At 57.1% G+C, this 25532-nt stretch overlaps 2 protein-coding genes and 1 long non-coding RNA gene across 4 annotated transcripts in view; 2 read left to right on the forward strand and 1 right to left on the reverse strand.

Moving 5' to 3' along the window:
• RPL22 (ribosomal protein L22) overlaps positions 1–25532 on the forward strand; it is a 382415-nt gene that overhangs the window by 2859 nt on the left and 354024 nt on the right. The window lies entirely within an intron of this gene.
• Positions 694–13249, forward strand: LOC137165685 (uncharacterized). Its single transcript, XR_010923456.1, has 2 exons — positions 694–1836; positions 13038–13249. It is a non-coding gene; the product is annotated as an uncharacterized lncRNA (long non-coding RNA).
• The window catches only part of ESPN (espin), a 77420-nt gene continuing 56275 nt past the window's right edge, over positions 4388–25532 (reverse strand). The window contains exons 10-14 of one of the 2 annotated variants that reach the window (XM_067567063.1): positions 16509–16654; positions 15192–15467; positions 5777–5856; positions 5676–5687; positions 4388–5460 (exon numbers count right to left, since the gene is read on the reverse strand). In XM_067567063.1, the coding sequence (XP_067423164.1) occupies positions 5313–5460; positions 5676–5687; positions 5777–5856; positions 15192–15467; positions 16509–16654 (662 nt within the window). In that variant the 3' untranslated portion in view covers positions 4388–5312. The remainder of the gene's footprint in view (positions 5461–5675; positions 5688–5776; positions 5857–15191; positions 15468–16508; positions 16655–25532) is intronic. The other variant, XM_067567064.1, reaches the window with a different exon arrangement.

Here is a 25532-nt window from a genome sequence, read left to right on the forward strand (position 1 = left end):
CAGCGAAGCCAGCCCTGCTGGCACCGAGGGCAGGGCCTGGCTCACGGAGTAGCACTTTCAGCAACTCCGTATCTGCTATACAGCAAGGCTGCTGCCTGCCTGACCCCTAGCGAGGGTGGGCAGAGCCGTGAGCGCCATGAGCCATGCCCTGCCCGCGCCCAGCGACGCTGCCCACTCTGCACTGTGGAGCAAGAGGAGACGCACAGCCGGCATCACTGCCCCCCTCCAGTGCCCCCCGGCTTCGCATCCCAGTCGAGGAGCAGGGTGTGCAGATGGCAGCAGTGTCGTGCCCTGGGCTGCAGTGGACGGTCCCCTTCCAGCCAGGGCTGCTGCCGAGTCCGTGGCGTTGGTCGCTCTGCAAAGGACAGCAGGGGAAGCAGTGCACCCCGAGAGCGGCAGATGGGCTGGTGGCAGCAGACCAAGGCAGGCAGAGAGAGACAGTCTCAGCATCGCTGCCTCTGTGCCGCTGCTGAGTCACGCTCCCTCGCCAGGCCCTGAGCCCCTGGCCAGGCTCCATTTCCAAATGGGCCTCTCGGGGGTGTGGAATGGCCATTCCCAGACTCCGCCACGGACAGGGGCAGAATCCCAGGCCATCGAGAACCCTCTGTGACCTCCCTGGACTGTGCTCAGTGGCCAGACATGGCCGGCACCTCTCCTATAACCCCAGCTTTCCCGCTGAAGGAAAAAGCAGGGTCTTGGTGGAAAGGGAAAAGCCCCCCATCCTGCTAAGTTTAGAACTCAAGCCCTGCTCAGATAGCTCGGGGGGCAGGGTGTGGGGCATTCCCCAGCTGAAGCGCCTCCCTGGCTGTTGGCGTTAAGCAGCAGTAGCTCATCTGTGCACCAGGGAGCGCGGCCGCGCGGGGCTGCTGGAGCAGGAGCCCAGGAGCAGGGGCAGCGTCTGCGAGAGCTTAGTGCTAACCTCTCACAGCTGAGGCTGGTTCTTTGGGCACTGTCCTAGCTCCCACTTGCTAAGGAAGGGAGAGGCTCTCCTGGTTAGCCAGAGCAGCAGGCAATAAATACCAGTGCCTCAGGGCACAGCCTGGGGCGAGTTACTGCACTTTGCTGGGCCCCATTTCCCCTGCGGGATGCTACTCCGCATTGGAGAGCTGGTGCGCCCTATGCCTCTGGGCAGGAGGCAATGTCTGCACATGGGCCAGCGCTAGTGGCATGGCCCAGGCCCCTGCCGAGGGGGCTTGGGCCCAGCCCGTGCAGTGTGGTGAGGCTGAGCCTGGAGAGCTGGGCTGAGCGCGGCTCTGACCCAAAACACTAGCAGCTAATGAAGCCGAGAGGGTGACTCCACGGGTGCTCCCCATGGGCTCAGTTTCCCTTGGGGGCTCTCCAGCATCCAGACCTGGGGCCAGCTCCCTCACCTTCAGCAACGCTAAGCTACCCTAGGGAGATGCCGGCATGCCACAGCTGGGATGCAAAGGTGCTGGCCTCCCTGGCTGAGAGCTGTGGGGTTCCTGAGGGCCAGCTCTGCTATGTGCCTGCATGGCCTTGTTCAGGAAGAAAAGTCTGGCAGCAAAAATTGCTGCCACCCCCTCCCCGCCCCCTGGAACAACACACCTCTGGCACCAGAGGGATGGGAGGGTGGGTGGTGGGCACAGGAGACCTGCCTTGCTGGCTAGCTGCGAGAGTCACCCATCACGTAAGAGCCTTCGCAAGCAGCCTGGCTCTGGTCCTGTCCCCTGGGGCCTCTGCTCTCTCCAGGTGGGGCAGGTTTTCCAATCACCCCAGCTGCTTGATGAGCCCCAGACCTTGGTGAGGTCACCAGTGCAGCAGGAGGGGTGGTTTGGTCCAGCAGCCCCCTGGGGCAGGCATTAGGGCGCCGTACCAGTAAGTAATGTTACTTATCCTCTGTAGACATTTTATGTCAATTATTTGTATTGCTGGCTCTGTCCTGTGGTAGCAGGGGCAGAACCGTTTTGTTCTTGGCCGTTGATGTGCTGCAACGGGCCGGTGCGTCTCTGAGCTGGGGGTTTCCCCCCCCTCTGAAAAGAGGTGGCTGTGTCTTCCCTTATTTATATCCTATGTTGCCTAGAGGAACCTGATCCAACTCATGTCACACCCACTACTGGTGCTGCTTAATGGGAAGGGCTGGAGCTCAGCCTGCCTGTTGGGGTGCTGGGTGGGGGCGCTGGGCGGGGGCAGGCTGTGCAGAGCCCCAGGGGCAGTGCAGATGCTGAGCTCAGGCCTTTGGTGTCCAAGCTGGGGGGAAGCTGCTCCTAGTGCGAGGGGCTTCAGTGAGCGGTGGCTCCATGCAGAGAGAGGAGGAAGCCGCTGGCACCTTCCCAAGCAAATGTCTGCCCGGGAGCGCAGACGCCCTGCCTGCGTGTTGCAGGATCCCTGGATCTGTGCAAGGAAGGCTCAGCAGAGCCCGGTGTGGGGTGACGTGGCAGCGCCAGGGTGCTTGCTCCCAGTGTCTGTTGCTGGCAATAAATCAGTGTGGTGTGGCTCAGCCTCCGGTGTGGCTTTTCTTCTGCATGGGGTGGGAGGCTGGGAAAAGCCCAGGCTGGGGCCAGCTGCTCTTAAACCCTTATTTCTGGCTGGCCCAAATACCCCATGCCCCCCCCCCCCCCCACTCCAGATGCTGGGGGAACTTAAAATGCAATCCTGGGGGCTGGGCAGATGTTGATGAATGTGGCTAATTTTCTCACTGCTTAGCTAATGAGAATGTTTGGTTAGTCAATTATTGTTAAATGAACTTGACTCATCTCTGGGCTGCACTTAACGAAGTTAGCAAGCTGGAGCAGGGCAACGCAAACCCATTTACTGGAGCAGGCTGCCTAGTGCCGGCTTGCTACCTGGGAGTTGTTCTCTCCCACGGCCTTGGCTTTTTCCCTCTTGAATTTGCCTTGCTAAGCAGAGCGGGGCAGGAACTGCCTCTGCAAAGGGGCGGCCCAGCTACCCTGACGCTGGAAGGGGACAGGAGGGTGCCTAATGGAAGGTGCCCATGGCAGAGGCAGATGCAATTGGAAACAAAGGTCAGGCACCCCTGTGGGTGCTGACTTGCAGTTGTGTGTGTAACAGGGACAAAGTCCTGGCCCCCGTCTCCTCGCCCAGAGTTTACATAACACCAGTTTTGCAGCCTAAAGTCCCAGCATTGCCGGACTCAGCCTTGCCTGAAGCCCCCGTGGTTAGCCTCAGCAGGTCTGACATGCTAAAGATGTGCTGGCTGAGGGGGGGCTGTGAATCTGCACCAAGCACTGTACAGTGGTAGGCAAAGGAAACCTGCACAAATTGGAGGCTGAAGCTAAACTAAAGGCACTGAGCAGAAGCTGGCGGGGGGGGGATGTCCTGTGCCTGGGAGGGTCCTGGCCTGCTCCTGCTGGGCTTTGTGGGAAGAGTCCTGCCCTCTCGAGGGAAGGACCATTGGGGGGTCATTTCAATCTGGAATGTGACCAAATTAAAAGCAGCACCACCCATCCCGCACCCCCTGGGCCAGGCTCCTGGGCAGGGCATCTCAGCCCTCTCTGTGCTGCTGCTCTGCGTTCCCCCGGGTGGGGCGTGAGCGCTCGCGCCCCCTGGCGCCTGGGAGCTGGGGCCCCGTGCACTTGCCTCTGGGGTCTCCGGCCTTGGGACTGACCCGGCAGCCAACCCAGGCCACCCGCCCTGTGTTGGAGGGGGAAGGCTCACACGGGCTGGTTGGTGCCCATCTGCCCAGGGTCATGACAGGTTGTGACGCACGGTCCTGGCCGCTCAGATGGCCCCGCACTGGCATGGACAGTCCCTGTGGCTCTAAGGTCCTGGCACCACGCTCAGACTAGCTTCAGCGTTCCCCTGCCAGTGGGGGGTGTCTCCTCCTGCACGTGCTGCCAGACCCACGGACCTGGCAGCCCAAGGCCCAGCCCCCCCAGCCCAGCTGGGGAGGGTTGGCAGGCAGGGCCCAGCAGAGTGGCTATCGGGGAGGCTGCAGCTAGCAAAGAGCTGGGCCCGTGTAATAAGTCTTGGAGGGAGGTGAGGGAAGCTATTTCCTGGCCATCCTCTGCTGCCTCTTGCCCATTGAAGTAGCCCACAACTGCGCTAGGGGGCAGCGCCAGGGGCAGGCCCAGCATGGATGCAGGGGAGCCCCCAGAGATTCACAATGTGCCATGCTCCTCTCCGGGGCCATGGTGAGTCCACACAGCTGCCACCTTCACCTCTAGAGCCCTTGGGCGGCCCCTGTGATGGAAGAGGGGCTGTTTGGGGAAAGCCATGAGATCCAGCTGCGGGGGGCTGGTGTGAAGCGCACAGGACACTTGGCTGCCTGGCAGCTCCACTCCTGGGTGCTAGCTAGCTTGCTTAATGCACACCCGGCATGTGCTTGGCGAGCCGGTGGGCGGCGTGGAGCAGCATGCGTTGAGTGTGGGAGCGAGAGGGGACCACAAAAGGGAACAGGAAACTCCTGGAGGTGTTTATTGTTTTAATTGCTGAAAACGGAGAAGTTCTAGGTCAGAAACAAGCTGAAAATCGCCCTCTAGAAGCTCCAGGAAACACATGACAGAACAAAAACGAAACCAGCGCCTGCTCGAATGGCAATGGTGTGACTGCAGGAGCCGGGGCTAGACGTAATATGGCAGCTGAAGAAGCGGTTCGCAGCAACCCGACCGGTTCACAGCAGTGGTTTAACCATGAAGTTTCTTTTCAAAGATCCATTTTGCAAAATAACAATTACACCCAAGCATGATCTATACGCCAACATCTACAGGACACCAACTGAATGTGTATTAGTAGCAGCTGAATCTATATATACACAACATTCATAAACCCACATTCAGCTTGTCTGCATAACCTCAGAGGAGCCCCACCTATTACTGTTACATGTATATTTTCTGGTAAACAAATGACTGAGTGGGACTGGGAAGCCAGGGTAAGAAGCCGCCTAAAGGAAGGCTGCGCTGTGTGAAGACGGAGGGAAGGTATTATGTGGAACAGAACAGGCTGCAGATTCAACCATTTTAAAAATCATGGCTGAGTTTCTTCTGAGCCCACATATGCTTGCTTACTTTAACTATTGAAAACCTCTCCCATGCCCTAAAAATCTTTTAAGCCAAGTTGTTTCCGGAAGAGGAACCCCAGAGCATTACTGAGCCTGGACTCCAGCTCTCTGCAAAGTGTTAGTGGTGAAGGTTGTTGCATTTATTTCGTTAGCGGGATGGACACTAGACAGTTACGTAGGAACTAACGTTTCAGCTGGTAGTGTCTGCAGTGGGCCAGCGAGAGACCCAGCAGAGCAGCTGACCCTGCTGCGCCCTACCGAACGGCTGCCGTTAAGGAAGAGCTAAGGAAGAAAGTTCTTACATTCACAAGAGGGGACCGGGAGAATGGAGTGCCTAGTGCTTTGCTATATCCCCTTTCTTTAGGATGATCTGCCTTTGCCAGGGGGCGAGTTTGGTCTCATCGTATCCAAGTGTCCTTAGCTTTTCTGACTGCGCTCTCTCCTTCTCCTCCTCTTCGCGCTTCAATTGCTCTTGCTCTTTTCTGTTTAGAAACAAAACAAACAGGGCGGTGTTGGTTGGCAAACTCAGCCGCCTGACACTGACCTGTTCAGTGTGGAGCACGGCTTTAAGCAGAGCAAAGCAAAGCAAACAAGCCTGCTCTGTCTGGCCCTCCCAGGTACACAGACGTGGTTGGAAGGAGTTGAGTGTACGGGACTCTCAGTCTATCAGAGAAGCAAATGGAGAAGCAGGACTCACCGTTTTTGCTCTCTGTGAAAACAAGGAGACAGAAAATACAATTAGCTCATGGCTGTACAGCACCTGGGCAACCACCGTAACACCCCACCGGGGACACTCACCTTTCCTCTTCCATCTTCTTCCGCAGGATCTCTCTCCTCCAGGCTGGCATGGTGGCCAACCGAGCTTCTTCTTCCTTCTCCTGTAACACAGGAAAAGGCATTAAGGAGGCCCTGTGAGGCCCACAGAGCTGGCGGGAGGGCAGCAGGAACAGGAGAGACAGCTGGCCGGACAGACTAGCTGGAAGGCACTTGCCCTCCTCCCCCGGCCCTGTGGAGAGGGAGCTGGCCAAGCAGAGAGCAGGGGAGATGGCTGCCAGAGGAAGGAGGGTTCCCAGGGCTCTCAGGTGGTGATGTGGAGTTGTGAAGGTGAGAGGCTGTGGCAAAGGCAAAGGGGCCGCTGTCGCCAAGAGCAGAGGAGAACCACTGAGGAGCCATGGAAGGGTTCAAAGAAGGGACCCTTGCCCACACAGAAAGGAGGGTGTGCCAGCTATCCCAGGTAGCAGAGGCATGGAGAACAAGGCAATGCAAAAAGCCCTGAGCAGGGCGCAGCTGTGGCTGGATTCAGACAGCTCCAGGAGCGGTCAGCCCCCGCCAACAGCACACCCCCCCCACGTGTCCAGACATCGGCAGAAATCTCCTCAGCTGACTGGCTTGGCCCGGCTAGGAGGGACTCTCTGGCAGCTCCTGGTACCTGGGCTGTCCAAAGCGCAGCAGAGCAGCTATGCAAGGGGCCAGCGGCTCTGGATGCCACTCGTGCTGGACGGGCGTATGTGCCCGGGAGCCGTAGTGCTGAGCGGATGAGCAGGACATGGGATCTGGGGTCAGCAGAGGCTGCTGAGTCAGGCAAACCAGCTGGAGCCTGTTTGTACAGGCGCCTCCCTGCCCAGGACCGGCCTAAGTGCAAAGTAAAAACGGCAATGCACAGAGGGGCAGATGCACGCCCAGCTTCTGGCAAGTGAGACGCCAAGTTCCTCTGGGAGCCTGGAACTGCTGGGTGGGCCTTTTCACAAAACAATCCCTCCCATCCGCCCAGCACACTCTCCATTGCTGCAGGACCCGTGTGCGTGACCTACTTCCTGCTTGCCGGGACCATTCGCGGGCATGCACGTGGGCATCGCACGGGACCATGGCAGGGGAAGGGTCGCGTGGCTCAGTCAACTCCAGAGCGATGCCCGAGGGAGAGCGGTGGGAGACTCCTGCAGGCCAGCGGACTCCTGATCTCAGCACGGCTTGACGGGAGCTTACAGGTGGCCAGGACCAAAGTGGTCCAGCACAGGCAGTAGCCAAGGCGAGGTCCCCCATGCTGCCGCCAGCCCTCTGCCTCCCAGTGTCTGTGAGCCCCAGCCTCCGTCAGGGCAGTTGGTGGCTTCTACCCTGCCCATCCGTGCCCGCTCAGGTGATGTGATTTTAGTGTGTGATCACAGAGTAACTCCACGGGAAGGGATCCTGGCCCTTACATCTCTGGTCTTCAGCCAAGCTCTAACCATTAGCGACCAGGATGCGACCTGATGTGGGGGGCAGATGCCCCCAGAGCTACTGCTGCAGGCCTCTGGCACCTTCCTCTGGGGCAGGTGGCTCTGGCGGCTGCCAGAGCCAGAGCTCGGGGCTGAGCCCGTCTGGCTATTCCTATGTTCCTACAGCCAATCGTTAATCCCTAACCCAGCCACTCCCCTACGACAGAAAAAGAGGAATCAGGTTTGCTGTGGGCCCAGGCCCATTGTGAAATACCAAGTGCGTTTGGCTATAGCGCAGACTGCTTCTTGTCCAACGGCTCTGGGCCAGTCTGACAGCCACACAGGCAAGACCAGAGATCTTGACACTAATACGGTGTGGGAAGTCCACAGTAGGTTACATGTCCTGACCCATCATAGCTCCACACAGCAGAGGCAGCACCTATGGATGGAGCAAACCTTCCCGTATAAAGTGGAAACTCCCCCTTTACCAGGTTGCTTGATGGTTTCCAAGGAGCCAGTTCTCTAGCTTTGTAAAAAGATGCATGCAGGACCCATACCTCGCCACAGAGTGCCTCTGCTTTGATGGGCGTCAGTGGGAGAAGAGTCAGCGCGCTCTGCATGCATAGCACCCTGCTTCCGTGCAGTGCCAGGCTCTGTGACCGGGCAGGACCCTCAATCGCACTGATCTGCTGACATCTAACTCCTGGTTTGGTGAAGAGCAACTCTTAAGAGGCTTAGCTAAGCCCCTGAGAGTTTGTCTGAGTTCATTACAGCCCCTCTTGGTCGGCACATCCTATGTGAGTGAGCTCTTGGATAATTGCTGGTTTGTGCTGGGGATGCTGGGAGAACAGCCCCTCGCATGTCCCAAGGGGTTTTGGAACTTCGGCTGCCACACCAGGCCTGGCAATGCACCAGGCCGTGAAATGGGTGTATGATGGAGTTAGCATCAAATACTTCCTGCCCTGCTCAGAGCTGAGGCTGGCGTTCTGGCTGGTTCTGATTTAATCTGCGCTTCCCAGCCCTGCCACCACTGAAATCACTGCCAGCAGGGTTGGGGCCACAGTGCCAGGCCGGATGGATGTTTCCCCACATCCCAGGCATGGATCTGCTGGCTAATGCGATTCCTGGCACATGCATGCTTGAGAACTCAGGGCTACTCCCCTGGGCCGGGGGCCCCACCAACCTAGCGTTAGTGGAAGTGAGGCGTGTCAGACGATGCAGGGCTGCCAGCACAGTCTCCCGTTAGCAAGAACAAGCCAGGATCTCAACACCATGCCAACCTGCTGCTGCTGGCCATCAGTGCTTTCCTGCTGCTGGGAAAGGTTGGGGGACGAGCCTGGCGCAGCTCGAGCGAAGGGCTTCGATATACAAAGTAGTCCCTCCTCACCTCTTCTTTCTTTAAAGTCGACTGTTTTGTTGTTGCAGGCGCCAGGCTGGGCGCTAAGCACCGGGCACCAGGCTTAAGGCCACGTGAACAAGGCAAATACTTTTCTGGACAGAGCACTCACTGGCCCTCTACCTGGGCGTCTGCAGGACACAGGGCTTGGAACAGCCGTTGCCCTGGGAGCAAGGTGTCAAGGGACCAGATCCCGCTAAAAGAACTGCGACACTCCCTTCAGAGAGCAGCGAGCTTTATTCCTTCATAGACACAAGTAGTGTTAAGGCAGATGCAAAGCGCATACACACACACACACACATGCACACACACACACACACACAACCTCCCCCCATTGTAAAGCAAACCTCATTTCCAAACGTATATACAATAAGCAACCCAGGAGAGCTCTAATCTTATCTCTAGTCCAAGCCATACACATTCCACTAGGGCAAGCAACAGACTTTGCAATCTTTAAAGAACAATTTAGTAAACGTGGCCTGTAATTTGAAAGCACACAACATCAAAGGGAATTCTCCCCGCAGTTTTAACGTGAGAGGAATTGCTAATCCGGCTGCAAGCAGAACCATGCACTTCGAGACCAATTCGTACAGCTTGCAGCCTGGACTCTGCATGGAACCAGGGTAACTGGGTCATTGTTACTATGGCTTATTCCTCCACCTGGCCACAGGAAGGATGGAGATGCTCAGACCCGGTCCTTCTCCCAGATCACTGGCTCCCCCACTAAAGGAACCGTTCTGTAAAGAAGTGTCTGTACATGAGCCATGTTAGAAACCTGGCGACAGCGTGTGCGACTGTAAATTTGTCAGGGATTAGCTCTTCCTCCAGCTAATGCAGGAGCGCGTGGGGGCAGGCCTACAGCAACTGCAGCAAACAGTTCTGGAGGAAAATCCCTGGGACGCCTCATACAGAGACACGCAAATAGCCACAACTTCACGTGACCCATGGTTACGGCTGTGCCCTGGTGAGTGCAGCTAGGTGGGAGAATCGGCTGCTCAGGAAGCTTTACTTGTGAAAGAAGGACTCTCAGTCCGTTGAGACTGTCCATATGGGGAATTCAGGATTCCGCAAAGCCACGCAGACTCTGGGACTAATCCTGCAGTCCTTATGCAACCAAAACCGCCACTGAGATCACTGGAGTTGCTGAAGTCCATGGGAGTTCTGCGTGAGTAAGGACTGCAGGATTGGGGCCCCTCCCACGCCATTTTAATGAATATTAAGTTGTTTCTATGCAGAGTCCCTGGTCTGCACTGCAGATTCCTGTGCTCGGTGCAGCTGGGGATACGTGTTCCATTTATCCGTCTTATAGCTCTTCACCTCGGCAGAATGTCAGATGGGTACAGGCCTCTCCCAAAAGCTTTGTCTTGGGTTCAGACATCTCGGAATTACGACTGGTTCCTTAGCTAATTAACAGAGCCAAAGCAGCCCTTGTCGGTGGTGCCGGCGCACGTTTGATTGTCCCCTGCTGCCATCGGAGCTGCGTCTCAACCAGCAATTCCCTCTCTGTAGCTGGACCAACATCCCACTTCAAAGAGGATGCTGTCACCGGTACCCGCGTGGGCGGGGGAGTGGATAACACAGCACTTGGGGAGAGCTCAGATATCAAACATCTCCGCCTCCTTCTCTTTCCAGAAGGAGAAGCTACGGTCTATATAGCGACAAATGTCCTCGTTGCTGAACTCCCCTAGCTCAGAGACCAGCTGTATGGAGCTCTCCCGGCATTTTGGGGCAGGGGCTTGGCCCAGCTCATCGGGCGCTGGAGCCGGCTGTGGGATATCACTGGCTAAGCTCTGCGAGGATTCCTGACGGAACAGATGTGGAGGCTGGGTTCCTGCTGGGAGTTCTGGGTCCGCTGCAGCCACTTGCTCCGGCTCCAGGCTGTCCCCAAAGAACTCCTGTTTGAGATCTTCGAAGCCATCTAGCCAGTCCCGCGCCCCGGCCTCGATCTGCTCCATCACCACCCTGTGGAACTGGCGGATCAGTTCCCAGCTGTGGCTGCCCAGCCGGTCAAACATCTCATAACACAGGAGGTGCCGGAACTTTCTCTCTGCCCGGCTCATGCTCATCTCCAAGAGCTGGAAGTAGCCCAGCATGAAGAGGTCCAGGGTCAGGCTGTCGTACTCCACGGGGGCGCCGCCGACATGTGGCAGGAAGTGTTCAGGCCAGTACAACATGCTGGTGCGGCTCAGACGTCGGATCTGCCGTGTCGGGACCTGGCTGATGATGCTTCTCCAGTGGGCGATCAGCTTCCCCACCACCTGTCTTTGCTTCATGAAGTACAAGAGCCGGTCATCCTCGCTGGGTTTCTTCCCAGCCACCATGGTGCCCGGGGTGCTGTCCTCACTGAAATCGGAGTTGAGCGTTTCCGCAAGCACCATTTTCCTCTTGGGGTGAGTGTGTCTCACTGACTCGGTGAACGTCCACTTCTTCCAGTGCTCCAGGAAGAGGTAGACAATCCTCTCCTTCCGCATGTCGATGTAATCCTGCACACAGCTCAGCTCTGTCTGCACTGGGAGGCTTCTGGTCAGGTGGTCTGGGCTGAACAGCGCCTCCCCAAAAGGGTCCACGACTGCACTCTGTGCATCTGCCTTCCTGGAAGGCAGGGGCCCTGCTTCCAAGGGGGTGTGCATGAGCCTCATGGGCGGCTCTATGCCATTTGCTGCAGTGTCTTCATTTAGTGCACTGAATGAATCGCTGCTCGTTATATAATCCTCCTCCAGGATGGGCTCTCGACTGCAGCTACACGGCACGGTTCCCACAGGGAGGGACCTCTTCCGCTTGTACACCCTGCTGGACACAGCATCCGGCAGCTGGGACTGCATGTGCAACTCATAATTGGCCTTCAGGTTCTTTACCGACACCCCACACTGCATGATCTCCTTCTCCACCTCTTCCCGGGTGCAGCTGAAGGACTGCGATCTCCCGATGTTAGCAGGGCCCTCTTTTAGTGGTGCTGCCTCGGGCAAGATGCTCGTGGCCTGGCACATGTGCTCGGACGTGGCGGGGCTCACCATGTCTGCCAGGTTGACCGCCTTGCCCCCGAGCATAGCCAGGAGGATGGCCATGCTCTTTAGCAGAGTGGAGATCTTGCTGCACCAGGCCGGGAGGTCATCGGCTCGGCCTTGCATGCGCTTGGGGTTTGCCAGGAAATGCTCCTTCGCCAAGGCAGCTGAGAGCGGCAGGAGCTGCTGCATTTCATGCTCTAGCTGCTCCAGTTCAGTCTCCACCTTCTGAACTTTGTGCATCACTTGGAGGTTCTCAATTTGCTTCTCAATGCGGATTATGTCCTCTTCGGTCATCAGCTGCCCGAAGGGTCCCAGAATCCCATTGTGTGCATGGGAGTATCTCCAGCCTTCGGGATGGTAGTAACTCCCGGTCTCAAGCTAAGGCAGGGGGGAAAAAACAGAGGGAAAAACATCTCCCTCAGGCCAGAGCTCCACATTGTCCTTTCTCTGCACACACTCTAGACTTTACATGTCCTTCGTGGTGTAATGGCAATGGGCAGGCTGGAAATACGGAACGCAAGGAGGTGGGGGGAGAGTGTAGACAAAGGCAGATGATACAAAGCGAAGGAGAGTCAATGAAGCTGGAGGAGAGAGACTGACTGTTTGCATCTCCCACGCTCTGCTGGAGCGAGGCCTTTGCTAAGAATATGTTGGTGCTAGTCCCTGAGCGAAGGATAGAGCAGCAGCTGTTGCCAGGAACGCTCACTCATTACACCACTGAATGACCATGTAAGACATTTAAACTTGCAGTATCTTCTCCATACACAATGGGAGATTTGGGGGGGGGGGGTTGTTTTGTTTATAAGACCCCCCCCGGTCCTCATTTTAAAATAGAAAGTGGCAGCTCTGTCCCAGTGCCCAGCTTGGGAGATTGTTGGTTTGGATGGCATGTTGGAGCGGGGGTCTCTCTCCCAGCTGGTAATAGCTCATATGTGATGGAGTCTTTCAGCCCAGGTGACTGGCTTTGTTCCTATTCGTTAGCCCTACGTGGGCTCAATACTGCAGTTTAAATGCATCTCAGCGTTGACCAGCGCAATGCACAGAGCTGAGAACCGTGCAGCATGCTTCAGTTCATGCAGAATGCTCCACAGCACACACCCAAACCTTAACTGCTCAAAAGTGTCTGAAGGGAAAGCCAACCCCTCCGTGTGAACCAGACACATATGACACACCAGCCAGAAAATAACTGGTGCCTGTGCTTCGGCCCTAACAAACTGTCCGAAAGAAAATCCAAGCCCAAAACACCACTAGAAAAATAAAGATTTTGGAAGCTGCGAGGGCCAGTGCTGTGTGTGCACTCCCAGCTCCCTCTCAGTGCCACTTTCGAACCGCGCGGAAGGGGCCTGGCGGGAGGGATTGCTCCGGGAAGGTTTATGGTGGGTTTTCATGACACCTCGTTCTTAAAGTGCACAGGGGTTTCCTTAGAATGAACCCTCCACAACTGACCATTTACACAAATGTCCCAGCCAGGCAAGGCCCCATGTGCCCAGAGAAGACATCAGACCTGCTGAGACCCCCTGGCGCAGGAAGCTGAGGAAGGTGGTTCCCCATTCGACCCACGTGCCGCTGTCTGACTCTCAGCAAATTCAATCCTTGCTGAGCAGGACCTGTCAAATTCCTAAGGCAGCCAGAAGAGGCCCCTGCGCCGCCCCAGGCACAACCAGCCCCCAGCCCGCGCCCTTCTGACTACTCCCTGGACATGCGCTCCCGCAAGTCCAGGGTCCAGCTGGCGTGGCACTTACCCAGCATGCTCGGCGGTGCCTGAGCCTTGGCCCGGGTTAGCTACCCCGGAGCTCTGTTAATGAATAAAAAGCTTCCTGCTGCATCCATCCTGGCCGAGACTAGCTGCAGTAGCTGCCATTAATGTGGAGGGGTGCCGCCGCTGGGAGAGATCTGCTCAGCCTTGCCTCCCTTGCCACCAAGCCATGCGGTGCGAGGGTGCACAGGGGGTACCCGGGGGGGGGGATCGGCTCCGCGCAGGCGACATGGACACGGTGGATACGAAGCCTCACCACATTGTGGTGAGCACTTCACTGCAGGGAGGGAGAGGCCCAGCCCAGCAGGTCGCTGTCCAGCTAAGGGCGGACGTCACTAATGTTAATTCACTTGGCGGGAAGGTTGTCTCAGCTGCCATCCAACAGGACAACGTTGCATTGCTGCTGCTCATTTGACCAGTCGGACGCCGCCGTGCAGCTGCATGACTGGATCTGAAATGTGCCTATCACCATTGTATCTGGGCACCTCCCATGTGAATGAAAACATCAGGAGATGATGCTGTGAAACATCCACCATGTTTGCGGAGGTCTTAAATATGGTTTGACCTTGACGCTTCCTCTGGTCCCTGGCCTCTTGGCTGCTCCCCCCCGGAACCCCCCTGCCCCGTCTGTTTCCCCATCTTGCTCTGCATTTGGTTTCTAAAGTAATCCCAGGCTGACGTGAGAGCGGGCGTCTCTGCTGGACTGAAGGCAGCGAAGGCCGCTTGTTTGCCTCTGCTCTTGGCCAAAGACTGCTTGCCCCTTCTCACGCTACCATGGCCTGAGCTCCTCTCTGGTTCTCCAGGACATGCCAGCCAGCCTGTCCTTGCACCACTCTGGATCCCGGGCTAGCAGCCATACTCAGGCAGCTGCTTAGCAAAGACTCTGACCTCTGGGATGGCTTGTGGCATCAGCCTGCCTCGGGGCGGTTTTGCATCACGAAGCTTCCCTCTCCTCTTCCCCCCCACCCCCCTCAGCTAGGGCTACCTGTGCTGCCTGGCAGCAGAAAGCCTGTGTGCGCGAGTAGTGAGTGCACAGCGGGGGGGTGTGGATACAGAGAGACCGTGCTGCCCAAGTGTGTCTCAGCTCCCGCCGTCACACACAGCCTCGCTGACGTACCACCCATCCCTTAGTGGGCAGCTCAACCTAACTGGCATCCTGGTTGGCAGCTCAGCAGAGCAGATGGGAGCCTCTCCTCTCATTTCTGGGGGCGGCCCCCTGGGTCCAGGTGTGGGGGAGCCAGGCTGTCCAATCGGACATGCTGCCCCTGACCCCAGCACTGCCTGACGCAAGCCCAAGTGAGTGGAGGTGATGGCCTGCCAGCCGCTGTCTGGGCAATGCTGGGCAGAAAGCAGGATGCATTTCTGCAAGTGAAGACATCTGAACTCGTGCCTGTTGGCCCAAGGGAAATGGGGGCAGGGGGGGCCGACTCTGGGCTGTCTGCTTTGCCTGTAGCCATTACAAAAAGTTGCAGGCTCTGTTGGATGCCCTTTGCCACTAGCTGGTCAAACACAATTACTCCTGCTTGTTTAGCCTTATCAACTCCAGGAACTGCCCAGAACAAACCTGAGACCCACCCACCTGGCCGCCAGCCTGCACCCATCCTTGAAGGGTGCGTCTCCCCTGACGCACTTGGCCAGCTGGGAGGGAGGAGAGGAAGCCCCACGCTCCCTGCCCGACACCCAAATCCTGCCCTGTGCAGCCTCGCTGGGCGAGGTGCCCCACCCCCCTTTCTGCATCGCCTTAAGCTGCTGGGTCCAGGCTCTTCTCCTGCCGCGGAGGAACGCGGTCTCAGCACCGTCACAGCACACGGCAGGGGAGGGTCACAGCACACGCACTGCAGCACTGCGGGCTCCCCCCTCGTACCTTGCGCTTTTGCTCCTCCTCTTCTTGAATCTTGATCTGCAGCTTCCGCACCATCACCTGCCTCTTCCACTCGGGGATGGGCCGCCCCTGCTCGTCACGGGTGGGGATCAGGGCCTCCACGTCCAGCTGGCTGGGCTGCCCCGAGGCTAGGAGGGGCGAGTTGCCGTTGACAACCGGCTCGGGAGAGCTGGAGGCTCTAGGGTTGGAGGCTGCGTCGGGTGTGGCCGGTGGGGTGGGCGTCCTCACAGGGGACAGGGAGGAAGCGGCAGTCTCGATCTGGACGGCAGAAAGAGGAGAGGGCTTTAGTTCAGGATCGGTTGTGACAGGAGGGAGATGCTACATGAGGAGCTCACTGAGAGAGAAACCCCCCTCTCCCTGCAGCAGGGAGCCCAGGCCTTCAATCATCTGCGGACTCCCTCTGCGAGCCCAGGGAACCAGGCCCTTCCTCCAGGTGTTGGAGCCATTGTGGAGGGGGCAGTGCTTTGCTGTTCTCTTCCCCGCACCCTAGGGCTGGCACGGGCTCTTTGGGGCCAGGACCGTCTCTCCCTAGCTGCTTGTATAGCGCCTGGCACAGTGGATCCTGAATGCTGAGCGGGGCCTCTGGGTGCAGCATGAGACATGTCATTGAACTCCACAGGACGGCTCAAAACACCCCAGGGAAAGGAGCATCTTTCTGCTCAGACCCATTGAACCTAGGGCAACCCTGCTCTGCTTCGAAAGCAGCATCTGGTGGCCAAGCTGGCTCTGGGATGCTGGTTCCCAGCAGTGTGCCGTGGGGCCCTCCCCACCCAAGGGCTCCCTTCAGAGGCCCGGTGCCCCCGCCTGGAGATGGCTTCTTGTGCCTCGGGCGAGCCCACCTCCTTTGCTGGGTGCTCTGCAGCCAGGAGAGAGGCTTATATTTCCTCCTGCCCCGAGCGCTCGGTGGGGAGGGGCCTCTGGGGTCTCGGAGCGGGAGGGCCTGCAGTCTCCTGGGTTTTAGTGCTGGCGTATGAAACGCTGGGCAGGATGAGCTCTGCCCACGACTGCTGGGCTGTGCCAGCCCCTGGGATTACTGGGGGCAGCAGCTGACCCTTGCGGGAAGTGCCCCACACACCTGCCCAGGCCCCCAGCCTCCCGGCTGTGCCCTGCTTACAGCGCAAAGCGGATCATGCTCAATTTTGCTGAGGACTCCCAGCTTGTTGTGCCAATTGCAGCCAGTCAAACTTGCCACCCTTAATTACAAAGTTAATCCCATTCCTAACCCTGTTCCCCCCCCCCTCCCCCCAGGGACAAATGGCTGAGCGAGGCCCGAGGGATCAGGGCCAGCCGGTCACCTACACTGGCCCCTGCCTGGCCGCTGCCTGAGAAGACAGTGGTGAGGCTTTTGCTCTGCGGCGTCGGCTTGAGGCTCTTCCCAGCTTTGATCTCTGCCAGCAGCTCGGAGTTGTCACCGGTTGGGGACATCATATTGAACGACTTGGAACCTGGCAGGAGGAAGAGGCGGAGGAAGGGTGAGGAGACACGCAGGAAACTCACCCCAGTGCTTTCCCAGGCCCTTCTGCAATCCCTCCCAGAGCCCTGAGCAAACGGCGGGGGCCTCAAACTGCACCTTGGAGCTCAACAGTGCAGGCCACTTTGAACCGGGCCGACCGGCCGACCGCCGAATGGAAGGGCCCTGTGGGCAGTTTCTCTCCAGGCCTACTGCTGCGGCTGGTCGCCCCTGCAGCAGGACAGCACGGGGCAGAGGCCTTGCTCAGGCAGGCAGCTCCCTTTAGAGGTCAAAACAAACCCCTGCACGCCAGAGGCAGCCGTGCAGAGCCCAGAGCTGCTGCATGCTGCCCGCTGATGGAAGGCAGGGCCCGCGGCACGCACACTGCAACAGCGAAGTGTAGGTGACAGGAGGGCGGCCCATGGTGTGAGGGCTGCACCTAGAAGAAACAGGTCCAGCCGCCGGGCCAGAATCAGATGGGAGGGAAGCCACCTTGTCTGCTGCTGCTCTGTGATCCCGCTGAAAGCACCTGGGGATCCTACCCCACCCTTGACTGTGCAGCTTCGCTCAAGTGGCCACATAACCTCATCCTTCTCCTTCAGCTGCTTCTCATGCTCGGCCCCCCCGACAGCTGGGCTGATGCGCACCCAGGGGCTGTGGGGCAGAGGGCTCAGGAACTGCACGCTCGCTGGGTCTGCAGGAAGGGGTTTGCCTTGCTTGGGGAGTGGGCGTGGCACAGCCTGGCTGCCCCTTGCACCATCCTGCTCTGGGCCTAGGGCTCTTCTGGCAGTGTGGGGGGATGGCTCCCCCATCGCTCTGAAATGACCCCAAGCCCCCGTGGGACCAGTCCTCAGGCCGTGACCTCCAAACGCCTCCCCTGTGGGGGGTCTGCCACTCGCTAACGTCAGCGTGGGTGGGCGTCCTCCCCTCCCCCCAGCTGGAACAGGGGCTCGCTCTGAATCCCTTAGCCTGGGGCTGTCTCTCTAACCAAGTGCTGTCCCTTGGCCATGCAGCTGATTCCACCCCACAGGGCTACATCCACATTACTCATCAGCCAAGGGAAAGGGACTTGAAAAAACAAGCTTACACGTAGCTAAAGAGATGCACAGCAGCGTCCTGGTCAGAAAAAGCATACACCACGCGGGGCCTCCTGGAGCACTACGCCCCCTCTCAGAGGAATAGCCTTGCCGTGAAATCCCCTTGCGCCTTTGCTAAATGCTAGCTTATTAGATCCCGAGCAAGCTTCGCCCCGGACAGTTATTGGCAGGGAAGGGACCTCACGGCTGTGCACCAGACTCGGTGCTGGGAAATCTACGATCCTTTCAAATACCCAGAAAATACAAAGCAGGAAGGCAGAAGGAGTGACTCCGCCTGGAGTCCAAAATCCACTGGAGTCTCCAATGGTATGAGTGGAGAAAGAGAAAATTAATGAAAGGACCTGGCCAACTGTGCTGAACTTAGGATCCAGAACAATTTCTGCGCCACATGAGCTAATCCTACAGAGAGCACGGAAATGCCAGCATCTCCATCAGTGCAGCAACCGCCAGTCTGCTCCGAAGGGCTACGGCAGAGGGGTTTGCACACCCAGTAAATCGTTCTACAGCCCTGCTACCTTTGCGTGAGCAGGATTGCCCTGTCCTGAATAGCCACTTCTGAAATGAAGCCTCACCATTAGCTCTGCAGTCAAATTTAAAAATGCTTGATAAGAATAAAACCCATCACGCTGCCATGGGCCGTCAGGAAACGGCCTCGCCTGGCCCTCTGACAGCACTACACCAGGGGAGGCCCGGTTCCAAACGGCCCCACGAGCACTGAGCTCTGCTGACAGGCTGGTTCAATCAGGGGCTTCTCTTTTACCAGCCGCGCTGCTGTGCCACTGAACCCTTCCGCTCGCAAGCCTTCGCTGACAGCTCCCCACCCCGCACTTGCCTTCCATGTGTGAAGAAACAGCCAGGCAAGGTTAAGAAGGGATAAGGCAGACAGCTGCAGGGTCAAAGCAAGGGCAGCCAGGTAAGCCCAACTTTCCGGTGTTCTTGATCTTTCACTGAACAATGAAATCCAGCCTGAGAACAGCTTTACCGGGCCGGGCCAGGCTAGCCCAGCCCAGAGGAGTGCAGAGACAGCTGGTGTCTGACAATGACTGTCCAATCTGGTGCCGTAGGTCTCTACAGAACTACTCCCCTCTTGCTGAGTGCATTCAGCCCCCACAAAGCAAACTGGAGTCTCCTGCAGCACACAGGAGAGAGAGTTTGCCCTGCAGCCCTGTTTCTATAGTTCTGATCAGCAGGCTCTGGTCCCAATGCTCTTGCAGGCAAAACATTAGATACAGCTTAATTAGCTAATGTCTCTAGTCTACGTGAGGTAGGAATTATTGCTGCTGTTTGCAAATACTTGCCCTGCTTTGCTTTGTCTCCGGCAGTGCGAATTACGCAGCCCCAGGGCTCCTGTCCTGCCGCCACTCCGGGAAAACTCGCCAGCTCTTTCACCCACCATAGGTCCTGTGCCATGGGAGTGGAGTTTCCGAATGAGCCGGTATGTTGCAAGAGGGCAGAGTGCTTTCCCTGCTGCCTTGCTGCCAGAGCCAATGAATGGCCTGAAGAGCTTTTCCTTTTTGGCTGAGGCTGCGCAAGTGGACAAAAGGCTGTTGGGCATTAATGGCCCACTTGGGGAAAGGAAACGTTGTTAAGTGTCCACTGAGACCCCCAAATCCTCCTGGATTCAGCGTTAATAAGTGCAAGCCTTGAACGGCTGCCAAATTGTAAACAGTAATAAGCTGTTGATGGCAAAAGACATGGTGGTATTCACGTGTCTAGCTAATGCTGGCCATATGAACACACACAAAGGCCCCACTGTGCCGTCTGCAGGAATTCAGCATAGCGCTTCTGTGGCTTCCTGAAGGACGTGTGGCCTGAACCTGCCCAGTTGCTGCTGCTGTCTTTCCCCAGGCAGCCCAGCCTGCGGCTGCACCAGGCACCACAGACAATTCCTTTACAGCTGGCGCTGGCTGCGCTGGGCTCTCACCACCCTGGGGCCTGCGTTTCCTTTGCAATGGCAGTAAAACGGACAATCAAACTTACTTCTGCACCCGTGCGGCTGACCCCGCTGCCATCACAGGCCCCAGCACCTGGCGGAGGCCCCTGGGGTGCTACCAGCGCCCTAAACTACTGAGATTGATGGAGCGTTTCGGGAGGAGTTTTCATGGGAGTTTTGCCATCGATTTCCAGGGGAGCAGAGTTGGGCTGAAGCTGAGGGCTTTGGAAAACCCTCCACACTCGTCCTTCTGAACGGTGTGCATTGCCGCGCCGCTCAGCCACGCACTGGAAGTCTGCCCTTTGTTTATAATGTGCTGCAACGGTGCAAATGCTCATCCTTTGTTTTACACAAAGTCCACTGACATCTAATCCGCTCCGGCGCATGGCCCCTTCCTGTTGCTGGCCGGCTCGGGGGAAGGTGATTTGTACAAACTCTCAATGTGGGGCCAGCGTGATTACCGGGCCTCTTCAGGCCGGACACACGGACAGAGACTGCACACAGCACGGACCCTGCTTCCTCCTCCTCCCACCTCGCCAGGGTGAGTGCTGGGTCACGGGGCAGCAGGCTCTGCGCTGCCCCAGCCAGTGTGGCCACCAGCCGAGCGTGGCCCACTTACTTTGGAAAGGGCACTCTGACAGCATAAAGGGGGCAGGATGGGGTTTAGGTCAGTCGACCCCGCCACACCCCTGCATCACATGGGGAGGGACCAGCTGCCGGCAGCTCACGTGGCCACGTGGCTGGCAGCATGCAGGGAGCTTGTTTTGTTAGCCCAGCACAGGTAGTTTAACAAAGGCGGGAGCTGGGTGACAGTGGCCTTGTCGAACCTGCAGCCCCAAGCATCGGCGAGCCCAGAAACGTCCTGCACCAGAGCGTTGCCACACCAGGCGGCTCTCCCGCTTGACGAATGTACATCCTGCTTGTGACCCGTCGTTCGTCTTCCCTGGCAGGTTAGCGCAAGGCCCTGCCACGGCCACGCGCACTGTATGCCGTCCCTAAATGAGAAAACACCAGCTCCTGGGACACTCCCATCCGAGGGCTGAAAAAAAATCAGCCTCCACCCACCACAAAGCAGGGCAGGCACGGACCAATCAGCCAGCGCGCGCTCAGTAAACACCCACGGGAGCTCCCTTCGCCCGTCAGCTGGGCTGGGTCTGTACGAGCCAAGCACGGGCTGCAGGGCAGGCAACGCTGAAGAAGAGGCACAAGGGGCTCCTCCCTCTGGGCCAGCTGCTCACTCGCCCACAGTACAGCGAGAGCAGCGGTGACCCAACGCACATCTGAGCCCCTCCTCTGGCACTAGGCAGCTATTGCCTGCTCACCGCTGCCCCATCTTTTGGGGGTCCCGCCTTTCCTGGACCAGCTAACCTCCCAGCGCCAAGCCCCTCCCACTGCTCCTGACACAGTGCTTGCACCCTGAGCGCAGGGCGAAGGCGAGGAATGGGAAATAAACAGCTCAGGTACAGAACAGGGAGATCAGCCTCACGCCATTGCATTATTTTCTTCTGGACTCCTCTGTCCAGCCCCAGTAAGTATCCGTGATGTAACCAGCCAGGCCGGCGGCCAAGGAATGGCGGGGGAGGAAGGGGGTTGTGGTGGGAAGGGACGGTGCCAGGAGCAGGCCGCTCTCACAATGGAGAGGTGCTCACACGTTCAAGCGGGCTCCTTGCTAATACAGCCTAACACAGGCGTAGGCCGGTATTTCCGCAGCACCACGCTAATGCTGCTGACCCTGCGGTCTCCTGCTGGGCTGCAGGCGTCACGCAGAACCCTGACTTACATGGGCTATTGTGGGGCTAAAAGTCCTGCCCCACTGAAGCCAGGGGGAGGAGGGGAAGGCCAGGTCCCACATAATGAGCATACCCAAAGCAACGCCAGTTATTGGGGCCCAAACCCGATGCCTCACTTGAAGGCAGGAGCCTCGCTTTACGCACAGGGGCTTGAAGTGTCGCTGAGATTTGCATGGCAAATAGAATTTGGAGAGAAATGCAGAGTCAGAGGGAAGGGCTGGGTCACCAATTAGTCCAGCTACCTGTCTGTTATGGGAACCTCCTCTCGACTGACACCAAGAGTGGAAACTTTTCCCCACCATTATTATTACCTAGAACATACGATAGAATTCTATAGGGTGGCTAAAAACAAACCTGTGGAAATGATCTTATTCTATATTAAATGCTACAGCTTTTACAGACAGGTCAATAGAAACCTATCCCATTTCTGTGTACAATCCTATTGCCTATTAAATCCTAGGGGACTTTCTCTTAACAGGGTCTGTCTGCAAGCAAGAGCATGAACTTGCACAGGCAGGCTAACCCCCTATGGCCACAGATCATGTGCCCCCTTTGAAGTCTCACCAGCCCACTGAACAGGAAGGAAAAGAGTCCCTTGGAGTGCTAAATCTTGCACAATGGCAGCTGGGCGGGCGGGTAGAAAGTTCTAGCACTAGTGCACAAGGCCAGGCCCATCTATCACCGCACTAATGCCATAAGCCCAGCGCAGGAGAGCGCTTGGCATTCACTTGTAATAAGGCCACATTGAGCCGCGTTCGAGCAGGGAGCGCGAGGCCAAAGCAGGCGCATGGGAAAATGGATCTGCTGCCATGTTAAATGCCGGGAGCGGACCGTGGAAATGACAGAGGAGGTAGATGCTGGATGTCTAGTTTACTCCAGAAAATGAAGCAATGTAATGGCGATTGCTATGTCACTGCCCTTCGTGAGACGATGTTATTTGCTTATATGTAAACACAGAGAGTCCAAAGGCTCAGAGCACCGAGCGCGAGTGACATGGAGCAAAGCTCGCAGGAGGAAGCCGCTGGCAAAGAGCAGCTCTCGCCCACCAGGAAGGGCTCAGCGTCTCCCGACATGGCAGTGACAGTGAATAATTGCCGTGCACTTCGTTCTAGCTCCTGGACCCTCCACTTGGAAAGTAGCGTTGGAAAGTGAAAACTGCCCCCCACAGCTGGTGCTGAGCACGAACGGCTGCGTTACTGGCCTGGCTAGTCCACAGCCAGAAAGGGAAAATTACTCCTGGCAACAATCATCAACAGCTAGCCATTCAAAAAGGCGATGCACAGCAGCAAGCAGCCGCTTCCCCAGAGGTACGAGCCCTCCAGCTGCGCTAAGGCACGTGACGCGCAGTGACGCAGGACAGGCGCAGCGCTGCCAGGTAACCCTGTCGCACACGGGCCGTGGGTTACTTCGCTATCAATATTTAAGCAGTTAAAAAATTTAATGCAGTAAAGAATTTACAGAAACCACCATTTCCCTGACACTCACATGTAGTTGGAAAGGGTGATCCGCTCATTCCACTGTCTTAGAGGCCAGCCCCCACCAGGGGGTTCTGAGTCACTGGAAGTCATTCAGAAGGGTGCTGGAAACCACTGAAAAGGGGATGCTTGAAGGGGATGGAGGGTTTGCAGTTTGGATCCTCTGTGAATGATCCCCTCTGCTGTATGCTGCTACAGGGACTAAGACTCGTGCGAAGAGGAAATCTGGGCATGTCTCTATCCCTTCGGGGCGTGTCCCTATCATTCATCACCTGGATGTTGATAGGTCTCTTTGCTGGCTGGCCAGCTTGTTGGGTGCAGCAGAGGGAGGCTGGAATGTGTCCTTGCCCTTGCAGAAGTAATGGGAAGCAGTCAAATCTGCGTGTTTACATACTTGTCCTTTCCACTCGCTTGCCTCTGTTGGCTGAAGTGTGAAGGGTTCCTGAGGGTCTCAGAGGAGCAGCTATTTGTTTCCCCGCCCAACGGCCTAAGCACATTCTGCAACAAGCGCCCCAGAGCACGGGGAGCCTGTGTCCTACGAAGCTAAGGGGCTATGTCCTGGGCCTGAGAGCCGGACACTGAGCTGCAGGGAAAGGAGGCTGCAAAAAGTGGAGTGGCCAGGCCCCTTGGCCATGCCATGCTGTCCCTGGGTGTTCAGCTGAGGACACTGGGAGGGCTTGAAAGAGCCATTCTGCCCCACTCAGACCTGAGCACACCCAAGAGAATCACCAAAAGGCCTTCAAGTCACCAAATAGTTACCAAGCTAATTTAAAATAGCATCGAACTCTTTTGCTGTGGAGGAAGGAAAGAATAGACTGGATACAACCATTAAGGGACTGACAGAACGGAGCCAGGGCACTTCACCCCCCCCCCCCCCCCCCCCCCACCCCGACACACACACCCAGAGGAAGAGTAAAACAGCTGCAGTACTTACTCTTCACTTGTCTCAAAGCTTTTCCTTCTAGGCGGTACAAAGAGACGAAACAAAGCAACAGCAGCACAGTTAGAAGGGAGGCATTTGGCCACCGCAAGAAACAGAAGAGAAGAAAAGCAGCCAGCAGTGAGACTAAGTGGGTCTGAGCAGAAATGAGGAACACCACGCAGCCACCAAGGAAGAGGACGGACAAGCCCAGGAGGAATGGAGTTAAGGTTAAAAAAAAAAAATTAAAAAAAAATTAGGAACACAACTGACAGCGAAGCTAAGGGGGAACATTGCTAAGTGAACGTCAAACAGTCACCACAGAGAAGCGAAGCAAGGCTGCGCAGCTCAGAAGCTGATGCTTACTCTACCTTTTTCAAGTTATTTTGAAAGAAAAAGTTAAGACATATTTTCCCCCTGTTTGCCTGCAGGGACTTAGAGTAGCAGGCTAGGATCTGACCCAGTGATAGCTGGTTCCCAGAAATGAGAGAGAGCCTTTAAAGCTGCAGCATGTGTTCTAGATGAAAGCGTGTTCCGATATCCTGCTGCCAGGGGCTAACTATCTGAGCCCAGGCTGGCGGTGTCGACAAGAAGAGGCGTTGCTGCCATTTAAGTTACGTGGCTGTTTGCGGTGATAGTGCTCGTTGTCTCCAGTAGGATTTTGCAAGAGTGTCTCTATTCTTAGAAGTTTCTTTCACCATTTAATCAAAGCATATTTGATCTGCAAGGATACGTTTCTTTAAAGCTCTGTTTAGTTTAATAACGACCCAGGATTGCTGGAGGAGGTTACGTTTTAAAGCAATCCCTGCACACGCTATTATTTTAGCTGCTTGTTCCCGTGTGTGTTGCAGGCTCTGCCAGAAGTTACCATTAATCCTGAGGAGTTTCTTCAGGAGCGGAGTGAGGGGAGCCAGCTGTTTCGAGGCAGAGATCTCCATAAGCATCGCCCATGTGATAGTCATGACTCTGGCCCTTCACTCAGGTGGCTGGCAGCAGAAATCCCTGGGCTCATTTCCCCTCTCCAGGCTTTGGGAAGTGCAGCAGCCCTCTGGTGGGTTATTTAGCACTGTGGATGTCACCCAGACAGAGTAACTGGCTTACGCCAATCTGTGGACATCTGCAGCCTCGGGTATCTGGGACACCGGTGGCTTGCTGCTCTTGGGCTGCCAGCTCCAATCGGTCACTGCATCTTAAAGACGCAGCCAGACAGGGGGAGATTTGTCATGCTACAGCCGCAGGGCTGCTGAGCGAGCGGAGGGAGAAACATCCCTAGTGCCCCTTGGAGAACACTGCACGCTCTTCCCAGCCATGTTCACTGAATCCTCCGAGGCCAGCAAGCTCAGGCTCTACGCAGGGGGCAAGGAGCAGCGCTGGGGGTGGGTGTAACTCACATGGGATGCTCAGCCCCCCCCTCCTGTAGCCCCCCAGACCAGCACATGAGCCCCAAGGCAGGTGAAGGGCTGCCTTTCTTCTGCCACATGGGGATCACCAGGCAGCCCCTGCCCCCAGGGCGCTCTGCTCTGCAGCAGCAGTGCCCAGGGGGTGGGGATTGTGGGCTGGTGGCAGGATGTGTCCCAGGGGTTTGCAGGCAGCCTGGATCTGAGCAGCGTGGGACTTGCCAGGGCCAGGCAAGCACCGACCAGGAGCCCCTCCGTGCCA

The sequence above is a fragment of the Emydura macquarii genome, unplaced genomic scaffold, assembly GCF_026122565.2.
Source record: "Emydura macquarii macquarii isolate MOO-44397 ecotype Brisbane River unplaced genomic scaffold, CSIRO-AGI_Emac_v2 contig_2768, whole genome shotgun sequence".
Taxonomy (NCBI): domain Eukaryota; kingdom Metazoa; phylum Chordata; order Testudines; family Chelidae; genus Emydura; species Emydura macquarii.